The 24,378-nt window shown below is 33.4% G+C and overlaps 3 protein-coding genes across 7 annotated transcripts; all 3 read left to right on the forward strand.

Annotated features, from left to right (window-relative positions):
• The first annotated feature begins 285 nt into the window (after positions 1-285).
• LOC123230043 lies at positions 286-8,519 on the forward strand. The gene is given in 17 exon segments (XM_044656143.1): positions 286-761; positions 925-1,065; positions 1,458-1,512; positions 1,515-1,924; positions 2,085-2,179; positions 2,631-2,715; positions 2,783-2,980; positions 3,619-3,678; positions 4,230-4,309; positions 4,462-4,784; positions 4,878-4,969; positions 5,060-5,189; positions 5,643-6,375; positions 6,378-6,804; positions 6,895-7,202; positions 7,669-7,836; positions 7,946-8,519. Coding segments are annotated over 17 exon segments (3,666 nt in total). The 5' UTR covers positions 286-506; the 3' UTR covers positions 8,052-8,519.
• Positions 8,520-12,391: 3,872 nt separating this feature from the next.
• LOC123229218 lies at positions 12,392-14,001 on the forward strand. Its single transcript, XM_044654874.1, has 3 exons — positions 12,392-13,070; positions 13,472-13,593; positions 13,707-14,001. Exons 1-3 carry the CDS (start codon positions 12,666-12,668, stop codon positions 13,855-13,857), a joined length of 678 nt encoding a protein of 225 aa, XP_044510809.1. The 5' UTR covers positions 12,392-12,665; the 3' UTR covers positions 13,858-14,001.
• Positions 14,002-16,676: 2,675 nt separating this feature from the next.
• LOC123229268 (NADPH-dependent diflavin oxidoreductase 1) lies at positions 16,677-24,316 on the forward strand. Of its 5 annotated transcripts, XM_044654931.1 has the most exons (13): positions 16,677-17,136; positions 17,372-17,516; positions 18,244-18,321; positions 18,417-18,521; positions 19,145-19,236; positions 20,157-20,341; positions 21,008-21,105; positions 21,423-21,497; positions 21,636-21,746; positions 22,520-22,639; positions 22,749-22,868; positions 23,091-23,307; positions 23,413-24,316. In XM_044654931.1, the coding sequence occupies exons 2-13, from the start codon at positions 17,373-17,375 to the stop codon at positions 23,940-23,942; spliced, it is 1,875 nt and encodes a 624-aa protein (XP_044510866.1). In that variant the 5' UTR covers positions 16,677-17,136; position 17,372; the 3' UTR covers positions 23,943-24,316. The 5 variants fall into 5 exon arrangements, with proteins under 5 accessions (XP_044510866.1, XP_044510867.1, XP_044510868.1 ...); XM_044654932.1 differs by lacking the exon at positions 16,677-17,136 and having other exon boundaries at positions 17,273-17,516; XM_044654933.1 differs by lacking the exon at positions 16,677-17,136 and having other exon boundaries at positions 17,380-17,516; positions 18,293-18,321.
• Positions 24,317-24,378: the final 62 nt, after the last annotated feature.

The following is a 24,378-nucleotide window of genomic DNA, read 5'->3' on the forward strand; positions in this document are numbered from 1 at the left end:
AGATATCACTTGTTCATGACAACACACGAAGGTTTTTTGAGTGATCCCACATGTTAGGTCTTAAGGCTTGTTCTCTTAATCAAGCCAACGTATCAAAGACAAATTTCAAACCCATGTCACGGTGGAGTCCATTTAGATGATCCCTCAAGGAGTTGACCTTCCTCTTGCAAGTAGTTTATGACATCAAAATCATACAAAAGCAACAGAAACAGTTACTCTCGATGTGATTATTATAGCATAGATCTCTAATTTGACTAATTTAATTGATTACCCAATCTTTTAACTATAAAATAAAAATCCCAGCGGCAAGCGATGACTGTTTTACGTAGAACCGCTCTCAGACTGTAAGGCGGGAACAAAATCCAATTTCCCTCCATAAATCTCTTTCCTCTCTCCAGATAACGTTTTATTTTACACTTTCACTCTCCCACGCTGGCGATGAAAAAAAGTCCTAAACTATAACAACCGAAAGATTTAAGAAAACCCTAATTGTGCGAAATTATAGAATGGATCGATTAGCTGAAGAAGGCAAGCTTGAGTCTGGAAGAAGGAACGTTCGGCGGCGGTTCGTTCAGTCGACTCTGTTTCCGCAGAAATCACCCAAACAAGAATGTGACGGCGGAGATCAGATTGCCTACAAGGAATGTGATGTAGAGGGTGATAATGAAGATGATCAGGAATTCTGTTGTAGTAGTCAGGGCAAGAAGAGTAGAAAGCGAAAGGGAAAGGCAACGCCTCCAGCGACTAAATCTTCTAAAAAGGCAAGTTTATATGCAATTATAAATCATGTTGTCATTTCATTAGATCAATTAAAAAAATAATGGATTAATTACTTGAATTGTTGTTTCGTGTCTAATTTCAGTTGAATCGATGCTGCTAAGCAAAATAAAATTTTGCCTTTAATTTAATTTTTTTTATGTGTAGATGAAAGGTAAGTCTCCAAACAGCTCTACGCCGAAGAAAAACGGGGTTCGTAGTGGGAAAGTATTAAACAATGTCATGGAGAGTGAGGAGCCATCTCCTCCCGTCCCTAATTTAAGACTAGAAGCTAAATTGACTGCTGAGGTTGGTAACTGTGCATAGTTCTGTCCTATAGTTTAATTAATTGTTTCAAATATTGTTGCAGTCTCGATCCTTTTGGATGAATATTTATCCCTAGTTATTTTATATATTCATTATGTGCGTAGGTTGTGTGCTGAATGTTGTGTATGTTTATCATCAAATTATCAGTCAAATTAGAAGTAATTATTGGAAATTGAGTAACATAAAGACTTTGTTTTATGGTGTAATGTGTTAGTATGGAATTTGTATTGCCTGGCTATAGTGAGAAAAAACAAAAGAAAAAAATAATGGATGAGATTATGCAGTATTTTACCTTGTAAAAATCTTAACATTTGCTTGCTTTATGATTGAAGGATGTAATACTAGCTTACAAACTTTGTCACATCTTTGATTAGGAAAATTTGCGGATTTTTGCTGGAAAGCAGATACATCCTTTTTTTGCTGTAAGGAAACAGGAAAGAAAAATCTGGAGATGACCGAAGTAGACAGTAATTGTTGTTCAATTGAAAGAAAAGATAAAAACCTTAATATTGGTCCTATTCATGTATTTGAAAGGAGTCAGGATGAATTTGTGTCTATTAATTGGGGAAATTGGACCTTTTGTGAGAAAACATCTACCGGTGGAAGTTGTTATATGGAGGGCACAATCTCCACTGTGTTTGAAAGCTCTGTTGAGTCCTTAAATTTAGAAAAGCTTCCCCATGATTCACATCCCGGAGATGAATCTCTTCTTCAAGACAGGATATTGTTGGATCAATGTTTTGTTCAAGGAGAACATGTGGTTGAAACATCACCAAAAGTCTCAGTCATGTTAGTTGATGAGCAGGAGGCATGCTGTCAGATCTTGAATGGATCAGATGCGGTACATATAACATCTTAGTTTACACATGTTCTTTCTTGACCAGTTCCTGTTTTTCTTAGAATTATGTCTGCAAGGCATTTTCCTTTAGCTCTTTTGAATCTTATGTTTTGTACTTCATATGTTATACTATGATCCTGAGTCATCCTAGTGATATCATTAGCAGGACCATCAGCTGGATGAAACTAGATTACCTGGAAATGCTCCTTCTGTTAGAAAATCTGATGTGGAAGAGAAATTTATATTTCCTCAAGAAAGGTACAGATTTTCTGGGTAACAAACTTACTGGAAATCATATTTGCGGCAACCTATTTTACCATCCATCTTTTATTTTTTCATCTCTGATATAAGAAACACATTCTATTTATCCGTTAGCTTGATTCTCACAAATACTTTCAAAGTTAGTCAGTACTTCTATTATTTACATGCAAACTGCTCTTAATATTTTTGTAGCTTACTTTGCATGTTCTGAAACATCCTACTTTTAAGATCAAGATAAGGTTTTTGTGCTTTCATGTTTTGTTTTATGTTTTTCACTTTACCAACAAATGCTACTACATGTCCTCATACTAGTCTCAAGTTTTGCTTAATACTAATTTGCACTGTGGTCATTCACTTAATGCATGTTTTTATTTAATATGTTTTTTTTTTCTGTTAGCAATCTCTAGTTGCACTGTTCAGTCCATTGATTATATTGTTGCACTGGCAGGTTAATGTCATGCTATAATGGTTGCGGTAGTCAGCTGAAGGATAGCCTATGGATAGACAAATACCGTCCGAAAAATGCCATGGAGGTTAGCTATATTTAATAAACTACTTCTTTTGATCCATTTTGGTGCTAAATCAAACAATTTCCTGCAGGTGTGTGGAAATAATGAATCAGTAAAGTTTATAAGTGACTGGCTGCAATTTTGGCATGAAAGAGAATTTCGGGTCATCAAAGATTCCTCTGGTAGTGACAAATGCAGTTCGCAAGGTGATTATGCAATTGAGTCTGATTCAGAAAATATAGATGAAGATGGCTTGAAGAATGTTCTTCTAGTTACAGGGCCTGTTGGGGTATGTTTTATTTTTTTGCTACTGTATTATCTTTAATCAATTACTGTTTGAAGTTTGTATTGTGCTGTTTTCTGTTTGTGAACTTACTTTGGGAACAGTCAAAATTTTATTTAATGAGTATCTTCTTTTCTTGTGTCACAATGGTCCAATGATACTTCTTTGGATATGTGATAAATTCATGTTCAATATTGTTTAAGTTCCTTGATAGTTGATTTTCGAATCTACGACATTCACAAAAGTGATGTCTTTTTCCATTTTCCTTTTTTTTTTCTCATTTGGTTTTGATTTCAAATTGAAAAATGTACTAATCTGAGAAACTGCTTTGTAGACAATCACCAATGGAATTGAGTAATTCAGATGGTTGGTTATGAAATACAAAACACTTTCCAATATTGTTCTATAATTTGCATTTCCATTGCTCAAGCAGTAATTCTCTTCGGTCTATATGCATTAGATGAGTGTGGGAAGGTTTGTCCACATTGCTGTCTTTTGGTAATCTACATTTAAAGTTCCTTCTTATTTTTTTAATGGACATAGTTGCACTATGGAGTGATATATAACTGGACTATTTTAATATATGTTCAATGCAATACTGTTTGGTTTATATATAGATGGTTAAAGTGTCTTCTTTGTTACAGAGTGGGAAATCTGCAGCTATTCACGCTTGTGCAATTGAGAAAGGATTTAAAGTTCTAGAGGTACTTTTAAACTTACAGAGTATTGTTGAATCATTTTTTTGCAATCTTCCTTGACCAGCTTAATGATCCTTACATGAATAAACTATTAATCAAAACGCAAAGATAGTTGGTCATGTGGTGGAACTTTTAAATGCTTATTGAATATTATGTTCTTCATCATAACCCCTCTCAGATCCCTTTTATTATGCATATTTTGAAACTGTACTTGAACCTGAAGTTTCAAGTACAGTAGGGGAAAGGAAATTGCAGAATTCTTGAGAAATCCAGTTTCTTTAGAAAATAGAATAATCTTTCATTCCTTTACATATCCAAATTAAGGGAAGCCATATTTGCAGTATTGCAAAAAAAGTCAGATATAACTGCTCTATCATTGTTCCATATGGTTTGGCGATATCCTATTTGGTATTCAGTGTGGACTCTTTCATTCTATCATTTGACTATCTAGTCGTTTCACTAAATAAAAGGAGTGCAATATGATTGTTTAATGTTATGACAATGATCTTTGACTGAAAGGTTAAATTTGAATTTGATTGATCTACTGTGTTTTATAGAACAATGCATCGGATTGTCGATTAGGAGCTGTTGTGAAGCAGAAATTTGGAGAAGCTTTAGAATCGCATTGCCTGAACAGGTTTTTCCCTTCGTGATCTGCTGTGATTCTTTTTACTTTTTCTTCCTGGTAGTTGTACGGGGCTATTTTTTATGAAAAATCGAAGCTCTTTCAAAAATCAATTATTAAGAATATAATTGTCTATCCTACATTATACAGTGTATTTCTTCCAGGTCAATGGGAAATCCTCTGGATTTGCAGAATAAGAATACCATGGAATCTACCAAAGTTCTGTGCAATGGTGAAGCACTGCAGCAAGTTGATGATGAGATGATCAAAGTGTTTCGCACATCAGATAAAGAAAATTCTCATGACGTCTTGGGAATGTCAGAGAAGTATGTCTGCAAAGAGAAAACTATCTATGATAGAGCAGATGTCAAACCCTTGATTCTTTTTGAGGATGTGGATATTGTTTTTGCTGAAGACCGTGGTTTCATATCTGCCATTAAACAAATTGCGGAAAAAGCTAAGGGGCCTGTAATACTGACTAGCAATAGTAAGAGGATGTTGTCTAAAATTATTTTTATTGTCTCTATACATTTTTTCTAGTAGATTCATGTTGTTGCTCATTGTTTGTGTTATTACCCAGGTAACGATGTCGTTTTGCCAGACAATTTGAACAGGTTTGAAATATCTTTCACCATGCCATCACCAAAAGATCTGCTTTCCCATTTGTTTAAGGTATGTGCTGCTACTGCTACTTTTTATTTAACTGTGCTTTCACTTGTGAAGTATATATTCACTTGACTTCATTCTGTTATTGCTCTATAGATCTGTGCTGCTGAGAAAGTGGACATTGAACGTCATTTACTAGAGCAGTTGATTGGATATTGTGATACAGATATCCGGAAAACCATTATGCATCTTCAGTTCTGGTACCAGAATAAAAGATCTAGAAAAGGTTATTCATGCAATTCATTTATGCATTATTCGATAGGACAGGCATTCATGCTTATTATTGTTGTGCTTTATTTTTTTGTTTCCCCAAATTATGAGATCTGGGAATTAGTTTCGGATATTGCTATTTCAAGAGATTTCATATAAACCGTTTTCAGTGGTATTCTTTGCTCTTCTGTTTAGGTTAGTTTGTGTCTGGGAGTATTTTGACTAGTAGATCAATCATAAAAGAATCCATTCTGTTTGTTTAATGGATTTGTGACTGCAAAGGCTTTTCCCAAACAGTTGGAATGTTTTTTTGTTATGCTTTTTTCAAATGCTGGCCTGTTGCATGAGAATCACAAAAATCTCTGATCAAGTACATGGTTTGCATGCATTTTTTTTTTCAGCCATTAACATTGCATAGGCTTCAGAGAAAAGGCCTCTAACCTTTAACATTAACTTATTCAATTTTCAGATAAAAGAATGCGGAATGTGTGTTGTCCACTACTATTTGATGCTGAGGCTGGTCATCAATTGCTTCCGAAGATAATCCCTTGGGATTTCCCATCTAGGCTATCTGAACTGGTTGAGAAGCAGATCTCCAAGTCACTATCCTTGATGGAAGAAAATGCTGTCTTGAGGGAGCTAGCAGAGGGGGGACACAAGGAAATGCTAAGTAGGCAAGATATGCATAATATTAAAACAGACAGCATAGAGGCCAAGAAGGAAGCAATGTTAAGCTTGAATTGCTCTGTTCTCACTAACAATGAATTTGGAGATCCTCTGAATACTGCTTGCGGGCTTTCCAGTTTCCCTGGTGCCCCAGTCTCATTTGCTCGGCGAGACATTAGGAGAAGAGTCAATGTAGTTACATCTTCTGATTCTGAAGATAATCTCTCCCTTGGTATATGTCCTCCAATGGCAGAGGAGAGTACTAACAAAGAAATATACCCTGAAGATTATGGTAGTTTTCAAATTTCAAATACACATAACTACGTAAAACCAACTGACAAGCTGCTCCATTCTGAAGCAGGAAACATTGAGGAAAAGCATTATCAATGTTCAGAAATATCAAACAGCTATATTAATGGTACATGCAAATTAGTTGATGTATCATGTGTCCCAGAATCAACGTTTGTTCCAGAAACTGAAACTGGAGTAGAGTTATCCGGGACAGTGTGTAGTGTGATGTTGCGGAAACTGTAGAAGTTTCTGTTGGAAATGGGTTCGATCTTAACCTTGTGCCTGTTGAAGCTTATGATGAATCTCCAGTCAGATTACATGATTTTTCAGATATATTGGGAAATATTTGTGATGTTGCAGAACCATCTCAAGGAGAAGATGTGGAAGATTCCCAAAACAAACACGGGGAGGCTGTGTCAAGAGGGTATCAAGTTTTGGATGAGTGTAGCCGCATAGATCTTGAAAAGAGATCTGATCCCGTGGAGAAGATTAGGTGCTGTGTGGCAGTTGATTTAGTGAAAGAATCATGGTATAGACTTCGTCAAAGTAAAACAGACCTAAAACAGTACGTCACCTCAGAAAAGACAGATGCTTTTCAAATAGTAAAACTTGCTAATGGGATGTGCAAACTAATTTCTGATTCTGACCTGTTACTTTCAAAGTGCCAAACTCTAGTAAGTTAAATTATGATACTATAAAGGAGCATTTCGTTTTTTTATTTTTTTGCATTTGTGGTTCATGTTAATAATTTGTTACTTCTGCAGGATTTTTTGGAACTGTCAAAGTTTCCTTGTGAGGAATCAGATCCATACAGCTGGCGTGATGAACACTCACAGATGACTTCCACAATAGCACAGCATGGATTTCACTTTACTGCAAAAAGTGTTTCAACTGTAGTATCAAATCTAGCCACAAATAGAATGAAGGATTTGAGTTGGGAAATGTTTTCTTGCACAACTGATATGAAGACATCCAGTAAATTACTCAGGTGGGGTGATGAAGTGGGTAGGGCATTACGTTTTGGTTGTGGTTTAGAGACAAACCCACACGAAAGTAAAGCATTGTTAGAAAGGTACGTACATTTACCATCACGCTTGTAATATCATTTGCATGATTTGAATGTTTTGACTTGGATGAACATGAATCCAATATCGTGTTTGTCCTACCTCGACAACTGAGAAACATTTTGGAGAACGGGGCTTAACTAATTTTTTTCTAACCTATGATATCATGTAATAGAAATAACAATAAAATTATATATATCCAGTTTTGAGTATCTAATTGAGTGTTATCATGTGATTGAGTGATTTCGAATTAAGGATAAAAAAACACTTAATTATATAATAACACAAACCGGATATTCAACTAAATACTCAAAACTGAATGTGTATAACATTATTCATGTAATAAAGCTGCACATATTGAGTGTTTCTTGAATGGAAATTACGCAGTTGAAGTTTACATACTAGTGGTAGTATATGCATTTTGGGGATACAATGCAATCACATCTGTAGCTTCTCTGGTGGTTTGCAATGCAGTGAGGTGAAGTCAAGTCTTTTCAATACAATTAAGTCCGTTGTTCCCAAGAAATCTTACTTAGCACTGAAAGGTAATGCATTTCATGAATATCTTTCTTCATTGGGCTGCATTTCAAGATCAGAAACTTCCCGTTTATCAGAACTCACGAGCAAGACTAAGAGACGGAGGTGCTTTTGATTTCTGATTGGCATTCTTTCGAATTCTAATAGATTATAAATTATTCATGTAAAATCTTGGCTGTTGCTTTCAATTTCATTAACTAAATTTGTATTACAGGGCTCGAGGTGCTCGGCATTACTTGAGTAGTGGTGCATTAACGTTATCTCCAGAAGATATTTCACTACTGGGTCAATCTTATACGGGAAGAATGGATCCCAATTAAAGGGATGATGGTAGTTTCAGATAGAGAATAATGAAGCTAATCTAACGGAATCGACTCACTAACCTTTCAAATTTTAGTGTGATTTAGTTGGTGCGGCCAAATATCCACCGGGGAGAAAAGAGAGCTGCACAGACCTCTATTCATTGTATAGCAACAGTTACAGGGTTCTCCTTGCATTGATAACAGTATTTAAAGCAAACTGATATTCAAATAAAAGGCATTTGATTCCATTTAACCTCACCGAGGATCCGGGTAGAGACCATAACACATACTGGAGTTTGAGGACTCAGCAAATTGCTCCCAATTCCAGTTGAACTTAAGCTGAATTTTCCCTTATTTGTTCTAGTTAGTCTAAAATGCAACAGTTACTATCTTCTGACCCATTTAGTAAAAAGGGATGGGTAAAGAGGAGCTATATTGAAAACTCTTTTTGTCTTTTTATTAATTCTAATCATGTTTATATTCAAATGAGATGTGATGTAGTCTCCCTGTTATCTATAAATATTCTTGTTTCAAAGGTTTTTAGTGAAAGGGGTTGATTTCACGCTCATTAGAAACAAAAATGCCTTCAATTTGAGAAATAATCAAATTGTCTTTATATATAAATCTTATATTTTCTATAGATTTATTGTTCAAATTCAGAGAAAATTTAGATCTCTTATGGGCATAATGAGTTTTTGTTTTTTCCGTTAATTTTTCATGTTTTTTGATAATCGAAAATGACAAATAAGGATAGTATATCATATTATTTCTTATTTGAATTAATTTATTGTTAGAAGTATTGAGATTTGAGAGAGGTTTTGTGGTTTAAATTTTTAGGGTTTCGATTTTGAATAATGCATAAAATGTTTTGATTCTTGATTATTTTGTTTGAATTTCTTGAGGGGTTTTATGTTATTGGATGTGTAGATTTGATTTGTGTTAAAATTAGAGACTGAAGTGATGATTTTTGTCTGGATAATAGATTAGATTTGTTGACGTTACGATAATCTCTCACAAACGCCTGTGGGGTGGAGAGAAATTTAACGTTTTCAAAATTTTAGGGGAAGGGGGAACAGTGGGAGATCTACAGGGGTCGGTGGAAAATTTTACACTAAACCGTGAGGCAGTCCGTGAAAACCGGGTTGGATGAAAATTAACGCTTTTAACACTATAGGGTCTATATGAGACAGACTTTGAACGACCATAACTTTTTATCCGGGAGGAGTTACGGGCTTGTAATATATCAACGCGAAGCTCGTTTCGAGCTCTATAACGACAACCAGCTTTGCTGGTTGCGTCGAATTTGGAGGCCAAAATCAAACAAGAAGTGAGATGATGTATTAACCTCAAAATTCACTTTTTTCTCTTGAAATCTAACCACTTTCTCTGGCGACGGTTGACCACTAATGGAGGAGTTTTCATCCAGAGGTCGACCTCTGAACGATGATCGTCGTTTAGTGAAAGTCGATGAGCATTGTTCAAATCTAGACAACATTTGTCACTCTCTCTCTAACCATATCATCGTTAGTCGTCGAAGGGAGAGTGAAAACAAATTAGAGATTTAGGAGGGTAAAAGTCACTTTTTAAAATTTAGATATGAGAGTAAAATATTAATTTTTAAAATTAAAAAGAGAAAATATGATAAAATTATATAATTTTAATATAAAAGATAAAATATTATATTTAATAAAAATTTAATAGTTATTTAGAGATGGATGAATATTTAAATTTTTTATCTATTATGAATATATTTTTAGCGTAGGAAATAGTTCTTTTCCCTTGGGTACTACCAACTGCATAGTTACGAGACTTGAAACTAACAAAAAGCTGGCGACGAATGCCATTTCGTCTCTTTTCTCTGTTAAGTCTCGTCTTTTCCTGTCCATATTTAAATAGACGCAATGGATTTTTAAACAGTGTTCATAGTTTGGCCTTTTCTATGGCCTGCTCCGTCTCAAGTTGCGCAAAAATCTATGACCCAATAAAAAAAAAAGGAAACGCATTTGGATTGTCAGATGATTCCGTGATGCCTCGGACTTTCATTTTGTGTTGTTAAGCCTTGTCAATCAACTCACTCACACAACCCTTAAACCATTTTTGCCGGAATGGTCTATTATTCCACAGTCAACACTCTACTTATTCCTTTTCAAAGCCTGCTCTTCCCAGTGTAAGATTACAAATTTTAATTTTAGACCATTTATAATGTGGGGGTGGACAAAGGAAATAAATGTTATTCGCAGTTGCTAGTCAAACTCAAAAGGACAATGAAAAAAATATGATTCATTATGTACTTTCATAATAATTAGATATGATTTTATCTTAAAAAAAATTAATTATTATTTTTAATTTAATTTATAAAGACTTTTAGGCCATACTAAACTAATCGTACACACCCTCCCAAGCAAAGAATTTATGCAAAATATATAATTATTTATATAGAATTTAAAACAACTCCTTTATCACTTGTAATTTAGATGCAAGTTCTTGTTGAAGCCACCAGACGGATCAAATTTATTTCGAGTGAAGCAGGAAAGAGGATAAAAAAAGGATATAATGGTAATTTCGGCGAAGTATCAGGAGCAATTATTTGCGTGTACGACTAGCCCAAGAAGCCCAATTCACGAGGGACCCAATTCTGACATTTCCCAAAATTTACATTTACCATTAATTAATTAATTAATGTACATAAAATAATAATAAATTGATGTAATTATAGACTGTCTGTCTCTGTCATCTCTGTGGGTCTGATTTTTCTGTGCAGTCAAGTCACTGTGACTAAGGAGAAGCAAAGCTGAGTGGGGGAAAAAAATCCGACGGATAATAATAAAATTTATAATAATAATAATATTTTATTTTTAATTTAAAATTATCTAATTATTTAATAATATAAATTAAATATATATTTATTAATTTTATTTATTTTTTAAATATATAACAGTTAAAATTTTTATATATAAATCAAATAGGAAAATTTTCTTTTTAAGAATCAATATTATGTTGGTAGCTGCTTTTGGGGAATCTTAATAGGGCAGACGCAATCACAAATTCAGTTAAATTTCTCTGTTCTTTCTTTCACCTCCCATTCTAAATTGGGCATGATTTGGAAGAGTTTCAAGGCTGTGGTTCCTTTTGCATAGCATAAAAGGGAACCCATTTTCAGCGACTCTTAATCTAAAGACTAGGAACCATCAATCACAAGTTGCATAAGCCGCCTGAAAAGTAACTGATCAACTTCAATGGAATAGCCGCCACTAGTTGGTCCGCCGGCTGTGGCCGAACCCCAAAGCCTGCCTAGAATGTTGTTACGGGCTAAAATTTTCCCTTGCCCGCACAACATCTTTGGTACCATATTTTGGATAATCTATCTTATAACCGCAGCCTATATTATAGTTTAAAATCATTAGTTTTGTTATGTTTTAGATTTCTTAGGTTCGATTAGTTTATATAAAGATGACTTAATCCTCTTTTAATGTACCTTCGATTAGATTACGTATGTCTTAGGATTAGAACACCTCCAACAAATAATAATTCATCAACAAAACCAACAATTACATACACACTCTTACATATACACCAATCAACTTGAGCCCCTCACTCACTTTGTATATAGGTTATTTATTATTTTAAAGAAATCATTTGTACATTTTCTATCATGACCTCGTTAATAAAAACATAAATTATTCGAGTTTAATTTATATTTTAAACATGTTATTTTAAAGTTTTTAATCTAAAACTTATTAAACACATGTTTTATATATATTTTTTATTAAACATGCATTTGTGTCAATTTTTTATTATTTTTTTAAAGTGAAAAAATAACTTTTATATTTTTAATTAATTATTATAGTATTATAATTATATAAAATAAAAAATCAATTTTTTTGTAATTTAAATCTCTAATCACTTCATATATTTTTTTAATAATAATTGAATATTAATTATATATTATATTATATTAGTTTTAAAAATGATTAAATATTTTATATTTTAAATATTAGCTAAAAATTTATTAAAAAATATTTAAATGGTAAATTTTTAATGACATTTTATTAAAAATATATTATATTAAATTTATATATTTATATATATATAATTTATATTTTTTATATAAATTTTATAATTTTATTTATAAATATATTTTTACACTTTATTATATTATATATATATATATATTTCATTCACGTATTTATTTACTATGTCCATGAATATATATATTAATTTAAAGGATTCGTACAAAAGAAATCTAATCATGAATTTATGTAAAGTACTGAGATTCCTCTCTTTCATCATAAAAAACTGAAGACGGATTATTTACTATTTTTTTCTCTCAACTCGTGCCACAATTTATCTTGCAGTGATTCCCGTGAACTGAAGCCTGCACAAAGATAAAAGGTCTTGGCTTTGCATCATCACCTTACCTCCCTATTCATCGCTCTTTTTGTCCTCTCTGATCTCATCTGTTTTCATTTTCGTTTCATCGCTGTCTGCACTATTAAAACTCACAACTTCCCAGCACAACCAACTCAAAACACTCTCACTTTTACTCCCTCTTCAGTGCTTGCACATGCATGGTAGTTTACACCTGTGAAGCATTAAATTTTCTCTCCACATTTGGTCTAACTGTGTAGGAAAATGTCAACTTCTGTTTCGTCTTTGAGGCGACTTAGCGGAAAAGAAGATTCGAGATCATCTTCTTGGAGATGGGGAATAGGTGGTGGTGGTGGTGGTAGCAACAACTACTGTGGAGAAAATAGGGACTGCGGGGAGGGAAGTTTGAAGCAAATGGAAGGGCTGAACATTTACGGCGGTGGAGATAATGGTGGGTTGGTGATGAGGAAGAGAGTGATGGTTTTAGTGGATCAAACTTCTCACTCCAAGCATGCAATGATGTGGGCTCTTACTCATGTAACCAACAAGGGTGATTTACTCACACTTCTTCATGTCATACTTCCTTCCGATCACCATGACTCTTCTTCTAATTATTCTCCTTGCCTCGCTAACTCCCTTGGCTCTCTCTGCAAGGCCTGCAAATCTGAGGTATGCAAAATCTTTGTTTATTCATGTCAGAGTTTCTTGGTTAATCAAGATAGTAAGCACTTTTCTTGAATTTTTTGTGCTTTTGTTTGATAGATCCAACATTATAATTAGAGAGGTCCATTTGGGTTACTCTTTTTGCCTTGGAGTCTTACTAATATTCTTCCACGGGAGAAGAGCAAACATGTTCACCCGCCACATTAGTTTGTTCAGCCTTATCTTTTTCTTTCTAGGATCCAGGATAGGAATCTGGGATTTCTTTTTCAGTCGCTTTTATCTCTTTTTATTTCTTCTTTTTTTCATTCTACATTTGGTTTTCCATGAAAAAGAGCGATAGCATGCATTTCTGTCTCTTTGTTTAAAGTGGTGTTGTGTTTTCTCTACCTTTGGGGGCAAATATACAGGTGGAAATTGAAGCACTGGTGATCCAGGGACCAAAACTGGCCACAGTGATAAACCAAGTTAAAAAGCTAGAGGTATCTGTGCTAGTACTGGGTCAAAAGAAGCCTTCTCCACTCATTAACTGGTGGGTGTAAACCTAACTAAAGTGACCCACTTCCTACTTGCTTTGATCTATAATTCTTTATGATCTTAATCTCTGATTTAGATCCATCTGACGGTGGTGGGTTTGTTTTGTAGCTTCTGTGGCACGAGCAGAACTGAGGAGTTTGTGGAGCAGTGCATAAAAAATGCTGAGTGCTTGACTGTTGGTGTGAGGAAGCAAAGCAAAGGGATGGGTGGATACCTTATCAGCACTAGATGGCAGAAGAATTTCTGGCTGCTGGCCTAAACTCGTCAAGGCTCTACTGGATAATGTATTAAATTATAAATCCTGAGTCTTAAAATATTAGGCCTATATATCAACTAAGCATATGGGAGTCTGTAATAATAATAGAACATCTAATCCAATATTAATATCTGAATCTACTTTCAACTTTGGCTGTTCTCTCTTGAAAATGTTAGAACGAAAACTGATTGACAGCAATGATATGTTTGCGTGGAGGTGCTGGCCTTTTTGCTTGATTTTGGGGTTACTATGTGGGGAATTTTCTGTCCCAATAGGCCTAAGGACTTATTCCTGCCGGTACGGTGTAATCTCAAATTGATACTTGCCCATATTTTTAAACTAAAGTAGTATTTATGGGATAATTTTTATTAAAATTTTTAATTAAGGTTAAATATAAAATTATTATTTTGATGATAATATTAAAAAAAATTTTAATTTTAAAAATTCATCATTTTTCTTTTAAAAGTTGGGGGTGTTTTTTTCTTTGGTGAGTTCCATAAAACTTTATAATTCATTTTTGACTCTAGATTCGTATAGATTGAATAAATTTAGATGATCTAGATGATAAAGATATCGACAGTTGATGCTTTGATTGTCCAAACTAAGCATTGGTTAGAAAAATCTTTCCCTAGCTAATGCCTAGTTGGACGATGAAAGCATTGCTAGATGAAGGTGAACGATGTTTTTGTTGTTTAGATTGTCTAGATTCTTTTATTCTTTTAACTTATACAAAGGCAATGGTTAAAGATGGGTAAAAGAATTTTATGGATGTCATCGATTGTCAAAGATATCGTCAAAGAAAAATGAAAAGAAAATTTTATATTTTAAGATAAATAAAAAGATTTTTAAAATTTAAAAATATAAATATAATAAATCTTATATATATTTAATATATTTTAAAAATAATAATTTTATTGTTACCCATATATTAAAATTTTGAGGGTTATCATGTATCATTACGGGGTTACAATATACAGCTTGCGTGGGAATAAGTCTTTTGGCCGTCCCTATATGCCATGGAGCCGTGTGCATCGGTTATGTGTCTGGTCTCGGATTAACAAGTAACCGGGTTTTGTACTTTTATCTGAAAAAAAAAAAAAAAAGGCCCAAAATGCTTATACAATGAATATAAAATGTTGTTTTACTCAATCAAAATTTAATCAGATTGCACAAAATTCTCCTAGTATATTATAATTAACATAAATTATTCGCTCTTCGAGATTTTATGGGATATTAATTAAAATCGATAAAAAATTTTGTGTATAAATATTTTTAGGTAAATATATAATAGTTTTACTTTTATAAGCAAATTTTTTTGTAACTCCAAAAATACCGTCTGACTTATTACGTCATTTTCAATCATTCCGTGTGTGAAATATCAAGGGTCGTACAAGATACGTGAGTGCGTGAATGTGTGCGGGTGCCTACAGAGTGCGTGGGTGCATAGGGAGTACGTACAGAGTGTATAAGTGCGTGCGGGATGCATGAGTACGTGCGAAGTGCGTGAGTATGTGCAGGGTGCGTATGCACCCTCATATATATATATAACAAAACAGAGTGCGAGGGTGCACGCACTCTCGCACTGTTTTTTTTATTTATATATATTATTAAATAATATAATATATATTTAAATATTATTATTTATATATATTATATTAAATATTATAGGTATATTATATATTATATTAAATAATGATGCCTATAATTTTACTCCGTACACACCGCGCACTCCGCACCCACTTAAGCATTCATTCATGCGCCTACGCACCCTGTATGACACCTACAGAGCTAGGAGGGTATTTTTGAAATTACAAATAAATTTACTTATAAAAGTAAAATGACTGTACGTTTGCCTAAAAAGGTTTAAGCAGATAAAATTTTACATATTTTAATTAATATCTCATATTTTATAGTAGAAATTTTTTTATATTACTACAAGGAGAAATTTTCGGTACTAACTTTTACCTCAAAGTGATTATTGTGATCAAAACCATTATAATAATAATAATAATAATTTTATTATTATATATTAAAATTAATAAAATTTATTAATATTATAAGTATGATTATTATTTAATTAATAATATTAAAAATAATTTATTTTATTTGTCTACTTTAGTTTTAACAATTAATAATTTTCTCATTCTAAATTTTGAAAACTTACTTTTTTTTTGTTAAGATTTTATTTCTTTCATCCTTTCTCCGATTGGCAACCCATCTTATTTTTTTGCCTACACTCCCTCTTGCCTCTCAAAGACAGGCAAATCAAAGATGGCTCAATGGAATCGATCGAAGACAAGCGGATATTTAGATTTTTAAAATTTAAAAATTTGACAATAAGGTAAATCTTGGATGAGAATAAGTCCTTTGCCCCAGGAATATGGAGTAAATAAAAGGAGCAATGTTATATTTACCCCTTTTTAATGCACAAATGTGTACATATACGGATATTTCATTATATGATTTTATGTTATTTTATTATTTAATAAAATAATATATACTTATTTTAGATACATAAATAAATACATATTTTATGTGTATTATCATATGATGGATTGATTACGAATTAAAAATAAAATAATACAAAATCATCTAATGACATATATAAATATGTATATATTTATATATATAATAGATACGTATAATATTATTTTTTATTATTAATTTAAAATTACATAATTATTTTATAACACATTAATATATATACACATTTATATAAAAAAAGAAGGTGTAAATATAGTTTTATTGAAATAAAAGGATTCACACATAATTTTGAATTATGATTGGGGGAACACAGTGTTTTTGTCTCGGAATATCTTCTTCCAAATTTAACAATCCACCCGCCTAATTTCAACGAACCCTCGTAAATTAAACCACAACAACTGCCACTTTTCACCACCCTAACAGCAACCCAAACCGAAACATCTTAAACCAGCCGTCCTACCGTCCCAGAGGAAGAGAAGGATCTTCGAAAAGGTCCCTAATTCGCGAGACCTTTCAATAATATGCTCTAATACCACTACACCTGTAGACTCGTATAGCCTTTCACCGTTTCTTTTATCCAATTCAACAACTTTCATCATTTTTTTAATTTCAGATCCAGGGAGATATAGCTTAAAAAACTATTCTCGGGGTCTCTAATTCAACAAAACGGAATTCAGGGGTTCCCGCTTGATGAATGCGACGTCGTGAAGTAGCTGAGTCTTCGACGTCGACATTGGAGAGCGGTGACGTGGCGAGTTGTAAAAAAAAGTCGTTTCGATATTGAAGTTGCAGTTCTAGGTTTTTGAATCTTCCGTCTTATTATATTTTTTATTTTATTTCTTGTAATTTTTAAATTTTCTTCTTTTAAAATTTTTTAAACGAGGGAAAAGTCGGATGTATTTTCGCTCCGTTATTTAGCTAACGTCTGTCAGGGTAAATGAGGATTTTTAAAGTAAACTATTAATGTGTCCTCCTCTAGTGAACCAAAAGTATTGATTTTAACCCTTAATTTGATTTCACTTTTTGAGCGAAGCATGGAGGATCACAAGTCAAATGAGCTGCTGATACTATACGCCTCGCAAACCGGCAACGCATTGGACGCCGCCGAACGTGTTGGCCGTGAAGCCGAGCGCAGGGGTTGCTCCGTTGTTATTCGTTCCATGGACGACTTTGATGCTGTAAGTCTCAATTTAAATTTTAGATTTCTCGGATTCGTTGAGAAAATTTTAGGAAAAGGTGATTTATCTTTTCTCTTTTGTTTCTAGAATTTTAGTAACTAAAGTGTTTTTGTATTTTGTTACATAAACTTTCACTTCGTTTCATTGGATTTAGCTACAGCAAAGCCTGTCCATTGTATATTGTACTAGACAGCTTATTGAATTAGGTTTTCATCTTACCGTCTTTTGAGCTAATCACTCTGCTTGCAACAATATGTTCGAAATTTTCCATCCGGTCACAAAAGAACTATGATACTGAGATAGTGATACGAGCTAAACCTTAAGAATTTACTGGAACCAATAGTCCTACACGATTGTTTCTGATAAGACATGCCCCATAAGATTATTATCAAACTAGAGAAGAAAGAGGATGTTATATTTTGCACAGGTTGGGGTTAATATTTTATATTCATCGAGGATGTATAACTTTATACAAATTCTATTTTTGTTTAATTTAATTCAATTATTGAATTTTGTGCCTGTCACACATTTCATGATGTCTAGGACTCTACATAGAAGTTGTTAGAAGGTTATAGTTCCTCATGGTAAACAATCTACTAGTTGGATTCTTACAAGTGTCATCTATTACTAACAGTGTCATGAACTTTAATTTTTCTTTTTGGCTAATGATTGCATGATAGGTTTTCAGTCCTTTTATTTACACATTACGCATTTCCTTTTGTCTTAGGGATCCTTGCCTCAAGAGGACACTGTAATCTTTGTTGTTTCTACCACAGGCCAGGGAGATACTCCAGATTCAATGAAGGTTGGGTAGAATTATATCATGAATGCAAGTTGCTTATGCTTCCTTTTCTGCTGCATGCCACCCAAATGTTTGATGCCTTTCTATCATATGGATAGGTGTTTTGGAGGTTTCTTCTGCAAAAGACCTTGAGTAAGCAATGGCTGAAAGGTGTTCATTATGCTGTATTTGGATTGGGTGATTCTGGCTACCAGAAATATAATGTAATAATTGCTTGAATTATGTTTGTGCTTAGGAAATTTTTGTTATTTTCTTGTGTAGGATTTTGAGAACTATAATTAAACCTGCCTAGGATATATGTTTCTGGCTTCTCCTCACATTTCAGTTTTATATTACAAAGACAGTTTTTTTTTTCTAAAGAAAAAAGGAAAGGCTATGTATATCTGATTTCTCAATATCACACTCATCTGTTTTCTGCATCATGAGAGGAATTCGTTGTTATACCAATTCTTTGTACATTCTTTATTATTATTTTGTGAAATGTTTAATTGTCTGTTGAATGGGGTTTCCTTTATGTCAAAAATACTTGGATTGTATGTTTTCCATTCTATGAAAGTCTAATGTCTTAAATATTGATGCTTAATGCTATACATTCCAAGTTCTTTCACAAACTTTTATATTGTTAAGTAATGTGGCACAAGTCAATCATCTTCATATCCTTTCTCATATTATTTCATCATCTATGTGGCCCTAAACAATTAATTGCATATCTCTTTGGATCTTTGAAATCATGATACAAACATGGAATAAATATTACTATTCAATTTGGAAAATTTTGGTTGACATAACATTTCAATTCTGATAAACTTGCTTGTTGGTGCTGCAGTTTGCTGCAAAAAAGCTTGATAATAGACTTTCAGATCTTGGAGCTATGGCTGTCGTTGAACGAGGTTTAGGAGATGATCAGCATCCTTCTGGGTATGGTACCAGTTTACTTTATTTTAAGGAAGATATTGCTTGATTGACAAGGTTCAGGACTATTTTCCATCTTTCAATTTTTTTCCTGATTTGAATTTGTTTACATGATACAGGATTTAGTGATTATGATTAGCTGACACTTATGTTTGATAATACAATTTGTCATTTGGAACATGGGGAATTTATCTTTTATTGATCAATTGTATTGAAACCTTATGTGTGTGCCCTTATGATGATAATTACATGGAATTGGGTGATCTTTATGATTAATTATCAACATATAAAACTTTGTTTCAATTTTCATGAAAGTTATCCTTTTGCTGCAATGACTAAGCCCATCAATTTGCATAGAACAGTTCTCACAAAGGCTAATTTTGGTACAAAGCAACTAGTAGTTTCTTGATTGACTACTATATCTGACTATTAATTGTTAGAGAACTTTTAAAATGCCAAATGTTGGGCTGAGAATGGTTAAATTTTGAATGAGATGATAGTCATTTACGTGATCTGGGCAAATTTTGGACCTGTGTATTTTTTTACTTGTTTCTTACTATTGCATTCCAATGTAACCGTATAGAAGTTAAAATGCACAGGTATGATCTATAATATTATTTCTTGTGAATTATCTGATATAGAGATCAAAGTGAATTTTATTTTTTTGATGTAAATTGAAGTGGTGATATCCGCACTTAAAAGCAGCTCTTTTAATTTGAATATATATCTTGTTATTTAGCTTTCGGGTCTCTAGCATGTGGTCGGCACTATTTTACTTGCAAAGGGAGCGGATATGTCATAAATTCCATTTCTTCTTTTTTTCCAACATTTGCTGCAACAAAAATGTGTTTGATTATTCTTTTCCCAAGTTAATTACAACTTCTGGGATGAAAAAAATTTTTGAGAAGTGTTTTTTCCTTCCATAGCTATGAAGGTGCTTTGGATCCATGGATGCTATCTTTGTGGAGTAGGTTGTATCAAGTCAATTCCTCATTCTTCCCACAAGGTCCAGATTTTGCGGTACCAGACACAAAATTAATTGATCGACGAAAAGTTTACATCACATATCATAACATTAGCAATGCAGATTCCCATATATCTATTGCCTCAGGTAACTAAAATTTTTAGAGTTTCTTGGTGATTGCCAACTACATTATATTATATATAATGTGATTTGTTTCTTGTTTATAATAATTTGGTCACCTATTCTTATGAGAGTGGGCTGCTTCATTTATTCTTTCCGGTAAATGATGTGTGTTTCAAAGTCATTACACTTGTAAGGAGAAGTATTATGGTTTTTTATATGCATGTGTTGTTTTGAAGAAAGCAAAGAAATATTACGCTTTGAGGTTCTGTTTTTTTAGCATTGTGCATCATTTTATTTTTGCGGCAACACAAATTTACCACCTTAATTTTGTGTGTCAATTTGTCATCTAGCTACATTCTTTTAAATTTGGCATCTTATTTTGTTTCTCATTAGTTTATTTTCTTCTTCCCTATTTTGCTTGGATGGTCAGTTGTTTAATTTTAAGTGAAAAAATTTGATTAGACTGTTTAGCTGTCACACCATGTTATGACTGTCACTTTGTGTTGGGAAGAGTTGTGATTAGATGTCAACTTCCTTTGTCATAGCCTTTCGTCAATATCTGTGAAGCTATTTTCTGAATTTGAGCAATGGTTTTTTATTTGTAAAAATGTTTATATTCATTTTAGAATATTTAACTTCTAAGTTATATTAGAGTAACTATTTACTTTGAACTCCCTGTTTTTATCTCAGATTTGAAAGGTATTCAGACAAAAATTGAGGCCGCGCGTTCCATGTCTTCTGGAAATCTCTCCAGTTACAAGAATAGGCCTGATTGCTTTCTTAAAATGGTATTGCTTGTATGATCTATTTTGGTTATTCAACAGTGTGGTGTCATATTCTAGTCACTCTCAACTGTGTTATACTATACATGGCGTTATGTTTTTGTTTCTGAATTTGTGCGATGTTTTATGTAACACCTTAATTTTGAGTATTATTCTTCTTGTTTACTTTGTCGTGTGCATCATGAACATCTTTGTATATATTTTAAAGTCTAGTTATGTATATATTTGCAACGTGTTTGCTCTCTATCTTTCTTTCCACTTCTTAAATCAACTAACCAAATTATTTTCTCATATCTTTTTTGTTTTTAATTTTCATCTTTTAGGTTAAAAATCAACAATTGACTAGAGAAGGGTGTGGAAAGGACGTGCGTCACTTTGAATTTGAATTTGTTTCAGAGGTAAGTTATTTGTCATGTGGTCAATTTAATTTCACAACTTCTCACCCGTTAGGTCAAGCCTTTCTATACCGCTTGATGTTGAATAAAGAAAGTTTATTGTTTGTTTCTTTGCAATTGATTCTTCATTCTATTTTTCAGGTTATTGAATATGAAGTTGGTGATGTTGTTGAGGTTCTCCCTTCTCAGGACCCTGCTGCAGTCAATGCTTTCATACAGCGTTGTAACTTGGATGCAGAAGCATTTATCACCGTAAATAGTACTTTCCTGTTTGATTAATTTTCTTTCTTTTTCTTTTTGTGAGGACGGGATCAATATAAGTATTTATGCATGTTTCAGCTTTTGGCTTCAGTGCAATTGCTGCAATGAACTTTCACGGAAATGTATTTTAGGAGAACAAAAAAGTTACCTGACATTTTGAATCTCGTTCATGCATTCATATTCTCATGTAATGAAAAATTCTGTCTTCTATTATACTGTACTAATCATACTGCAACATAGAAGTAAGTCTTTACATTGACATCCATCTACAGTGAATTCAGTAGCCTTCTTAGGTTCCTGTTTTCATTTACATGCCCTTAGAGATTATTCTATGTTTTCATTTGGCCATTAAGTGACTGTTTACTCAGTTACAGAATCTACATGTATATTATACTCCTCCAGCAATTAAGTGGGATTTGTCACTGCCATGTCTGTTTGTCTTTCTCTTTGACACATACATAACATCTGCATATGCTTTTCCATTTTTCCTGGGTCATGATGCGTAACACATGCGCAGTCTGCTTATTATGAATCTAACAAATACTCATAAATGTATGTGCTGGCATGTGTGTTACCATTCTGATTACATAGCCAAAACTCATATATGTACATTAGTGCATTTGTGTGCACATTTATTATTTATCTCTTTTGCCTCCTTGATGGGACTAATCTTTTGGTATTCTGAATTTTTTATATATAAAGAAACTGAGTGAAGTTGTTTTGCACTGTGCTAACCTGTATATGTTGACTCACGCATGTTTCAGGTTCATTATAGAGAGAGAAATAACAATCTTCCTACTATAGAAATCCCTATAAAATTAAAAACTTTTGTGGAATTGACTATGGATGTGGCATCAGCTTCCCCTAGACGCTATTTCTTTGAGGCGAGAATCCTTGATATTTTTTATTTCATTCTAATCATGTCTATTCTTGTTCATGCCTTTTGAATTCCTGTTTACTTACTAGTTTTCCATACTGAATTTTATTTTTCAGGTTATGAGTTTTTTCGCAACAGCTGAACATGAAAAGGAAAGACTTCAATATTTTGCCTCACCTGAAGGAAGAGATGATCTGTACAAATACAACCAGAAGGAAAGAAGAACTGTTCTGGAGGTAAAATTGAGAATGTAGTTGATGCTTTAAACTGTTTCCTGCCTTTGAGAATGTAGTTGACGCTTTAAGCTGTTTCCATCCTTTTTTTATTCATATGTTGTTTCATTGATCCTTGTTTAATGCTTAAGAGGAAATCCTTCACACGGCAAATATAGCTTATTCTAATTGCTGACAGCATATTTTCTCCTTTTCAGTATTTGATTTTCTTACCTTGTAATGTAGGTATTAGAGGATTTCCCGTCGGTGCAAATGCCATTTTATTGGCTAGTGCAGTTGGTTCCTCCATTAAAAACAAGGGCTTTCTCCATTTCTTCTTCCCTTTTGGCTCACCCCAATCAAGTGCACTTGACTGTCAGTGTCGTGTCATGGATGACACCTTATAAGAGGAAGCGGAGGGGTCTCTGCTCAACGTGGCTTGCAAGTCTTGATCCTCAACAAGGTATGGACACAGTTAAATAATTAATCTTGCCTATGAAGATTATTTCAGTGATTCAATTATTTATCTTATCTGTGGATTTGCAAAACTTTATTTTGCTGTAAGCAGGAACATACATTCCATCATGGTTTCATAAAGGTTGTCTTCCACGGCCAGCACAATCAACTCCCCTCATTCTTGTTGGGCCTGGAACTGGATGTGCGCCATTTCGTGGATTTGTAGAGGAAAGAGCCATTCAATCTCTGACTGGTCCAACTGCTCCAATTATCTTCTTCTTTGGTTGCCGAAACAACGAGAATGACTTTTTGTACAGAGATTTTTGGTTGTCTCATTCAGAAAACAATGGGGTACTTTCAGAAGCAAAGGGTGGAGGATTTTATGTTGCCTTCTCAAGAGACCAAGCAAAGAAAATTTATGTTCAGCATAAGATGCAGGAACATGGTCTGAGAATTTGGAATTTGCTGCTTGAGGGGGCATCTATATATATTGCCGGCTCATCAACCAAAATGCCCTCCGATGTTTGGGCAGCCTTTGAGAAAATTGGATCGGAAGAAAGTGGCGCTCCAAAGGACTCTGCTGCAATCTGGCTTAAGTCTTTGCAAAGGGCCGGTAGATACCATGTTGAAGCATGGTCCTGAACTATGCTTTTATTTATATATTTTCTTTAGGTTATCGGCTATCCTTCGAATGTGAAAGTGAAAGGTAAAGGAGATATTATAGAGTATCGTAGAAAGGTTGGGTAATAATAATAGGTAAATATTGTAAAATGGCGAAAACAAACAGTGCAGATTTGTCATGGGCTAGAATTTTCGACCGGCCGTGCAGAACCTTGAGCTGTGACAGGAGTCTTCTCGGAGGGAATATTTATTTGTCCATTGCTAAGATTAGGCTTTTAAGTTTTATTGTTGTAAGCCTGAACTCAGGTTCGTTATTCAGTTTTCATTATTCAGTTCAGAAATTGTTAAAGTTATATTTTGGACTGATATGGAAGATTCTGTCTTTTTTATCATTATTTAAAGACACCAAAATGTTCTCATGATTAATTTTTATTTCTTTAATTCCAGTGACAATTGT

Source organism: Mangifera indica, chromosome 11 (genome assembly GCF_011075055.1).
Source record: "Mangifera indica cultivar Alphonso chromosome 11, CATAS_Mindica_2.1, whole genome shotgun sequence".
NCBI lineage: Eukaryota > Viridiplantae > Streptophyta > Magnoliopsida > Sapindales > Anacardiaceae > Mangifera > Mangifera indica.

Excerpts from the sequence above, each read along its gene's own strand:
- LOC123229218 (XM_044654874.1), top strand. The coding sequence starts at position 12,666 with ATGTCAACTTCTGTTTCGTCTTTGAGGCGACTTAGCGGAAAAGAAGAT. Across the intron at positions 13,071-13,471 it reads GCAAGGCCTGCAAATCTGAG|GTGGAAATTGAAGCACTGGT; the intron begins GTATGCAAAATC and ends GCAAATATACAG. Across the intron at positions 13,594-13,706 it reads CCTTCTCCACTCATTAACTG|CTTCTGTGGCACGAGCAGAA; the intron begins GTGGGTGTAAAC and ends TTTGTTTTGTAG.
- LOC123229268 (XM_044654931.1), top strand. The coding sequence starts at position 17,373 with ATGGAGGATCACAAGTCAAATGAGCTGCTGATACTATACGCCTCGCAA. Across the intron at positions 18,322-18,416 it reads ATACTCCAGATTCAATGAAG|GTGTTTTGGAGGTTTCTTCT; the intron begins GTTGGGTAGAAT and ends TCATATGGATAG. Across the intron at positions 22,640-22,748 it reads CTAGACGCTATTTCTTTGAG|GTTATGAGTTTTTTCGCAAC; the intron begins GCGAGAATCCTT and ends TTTATTTTTCAG.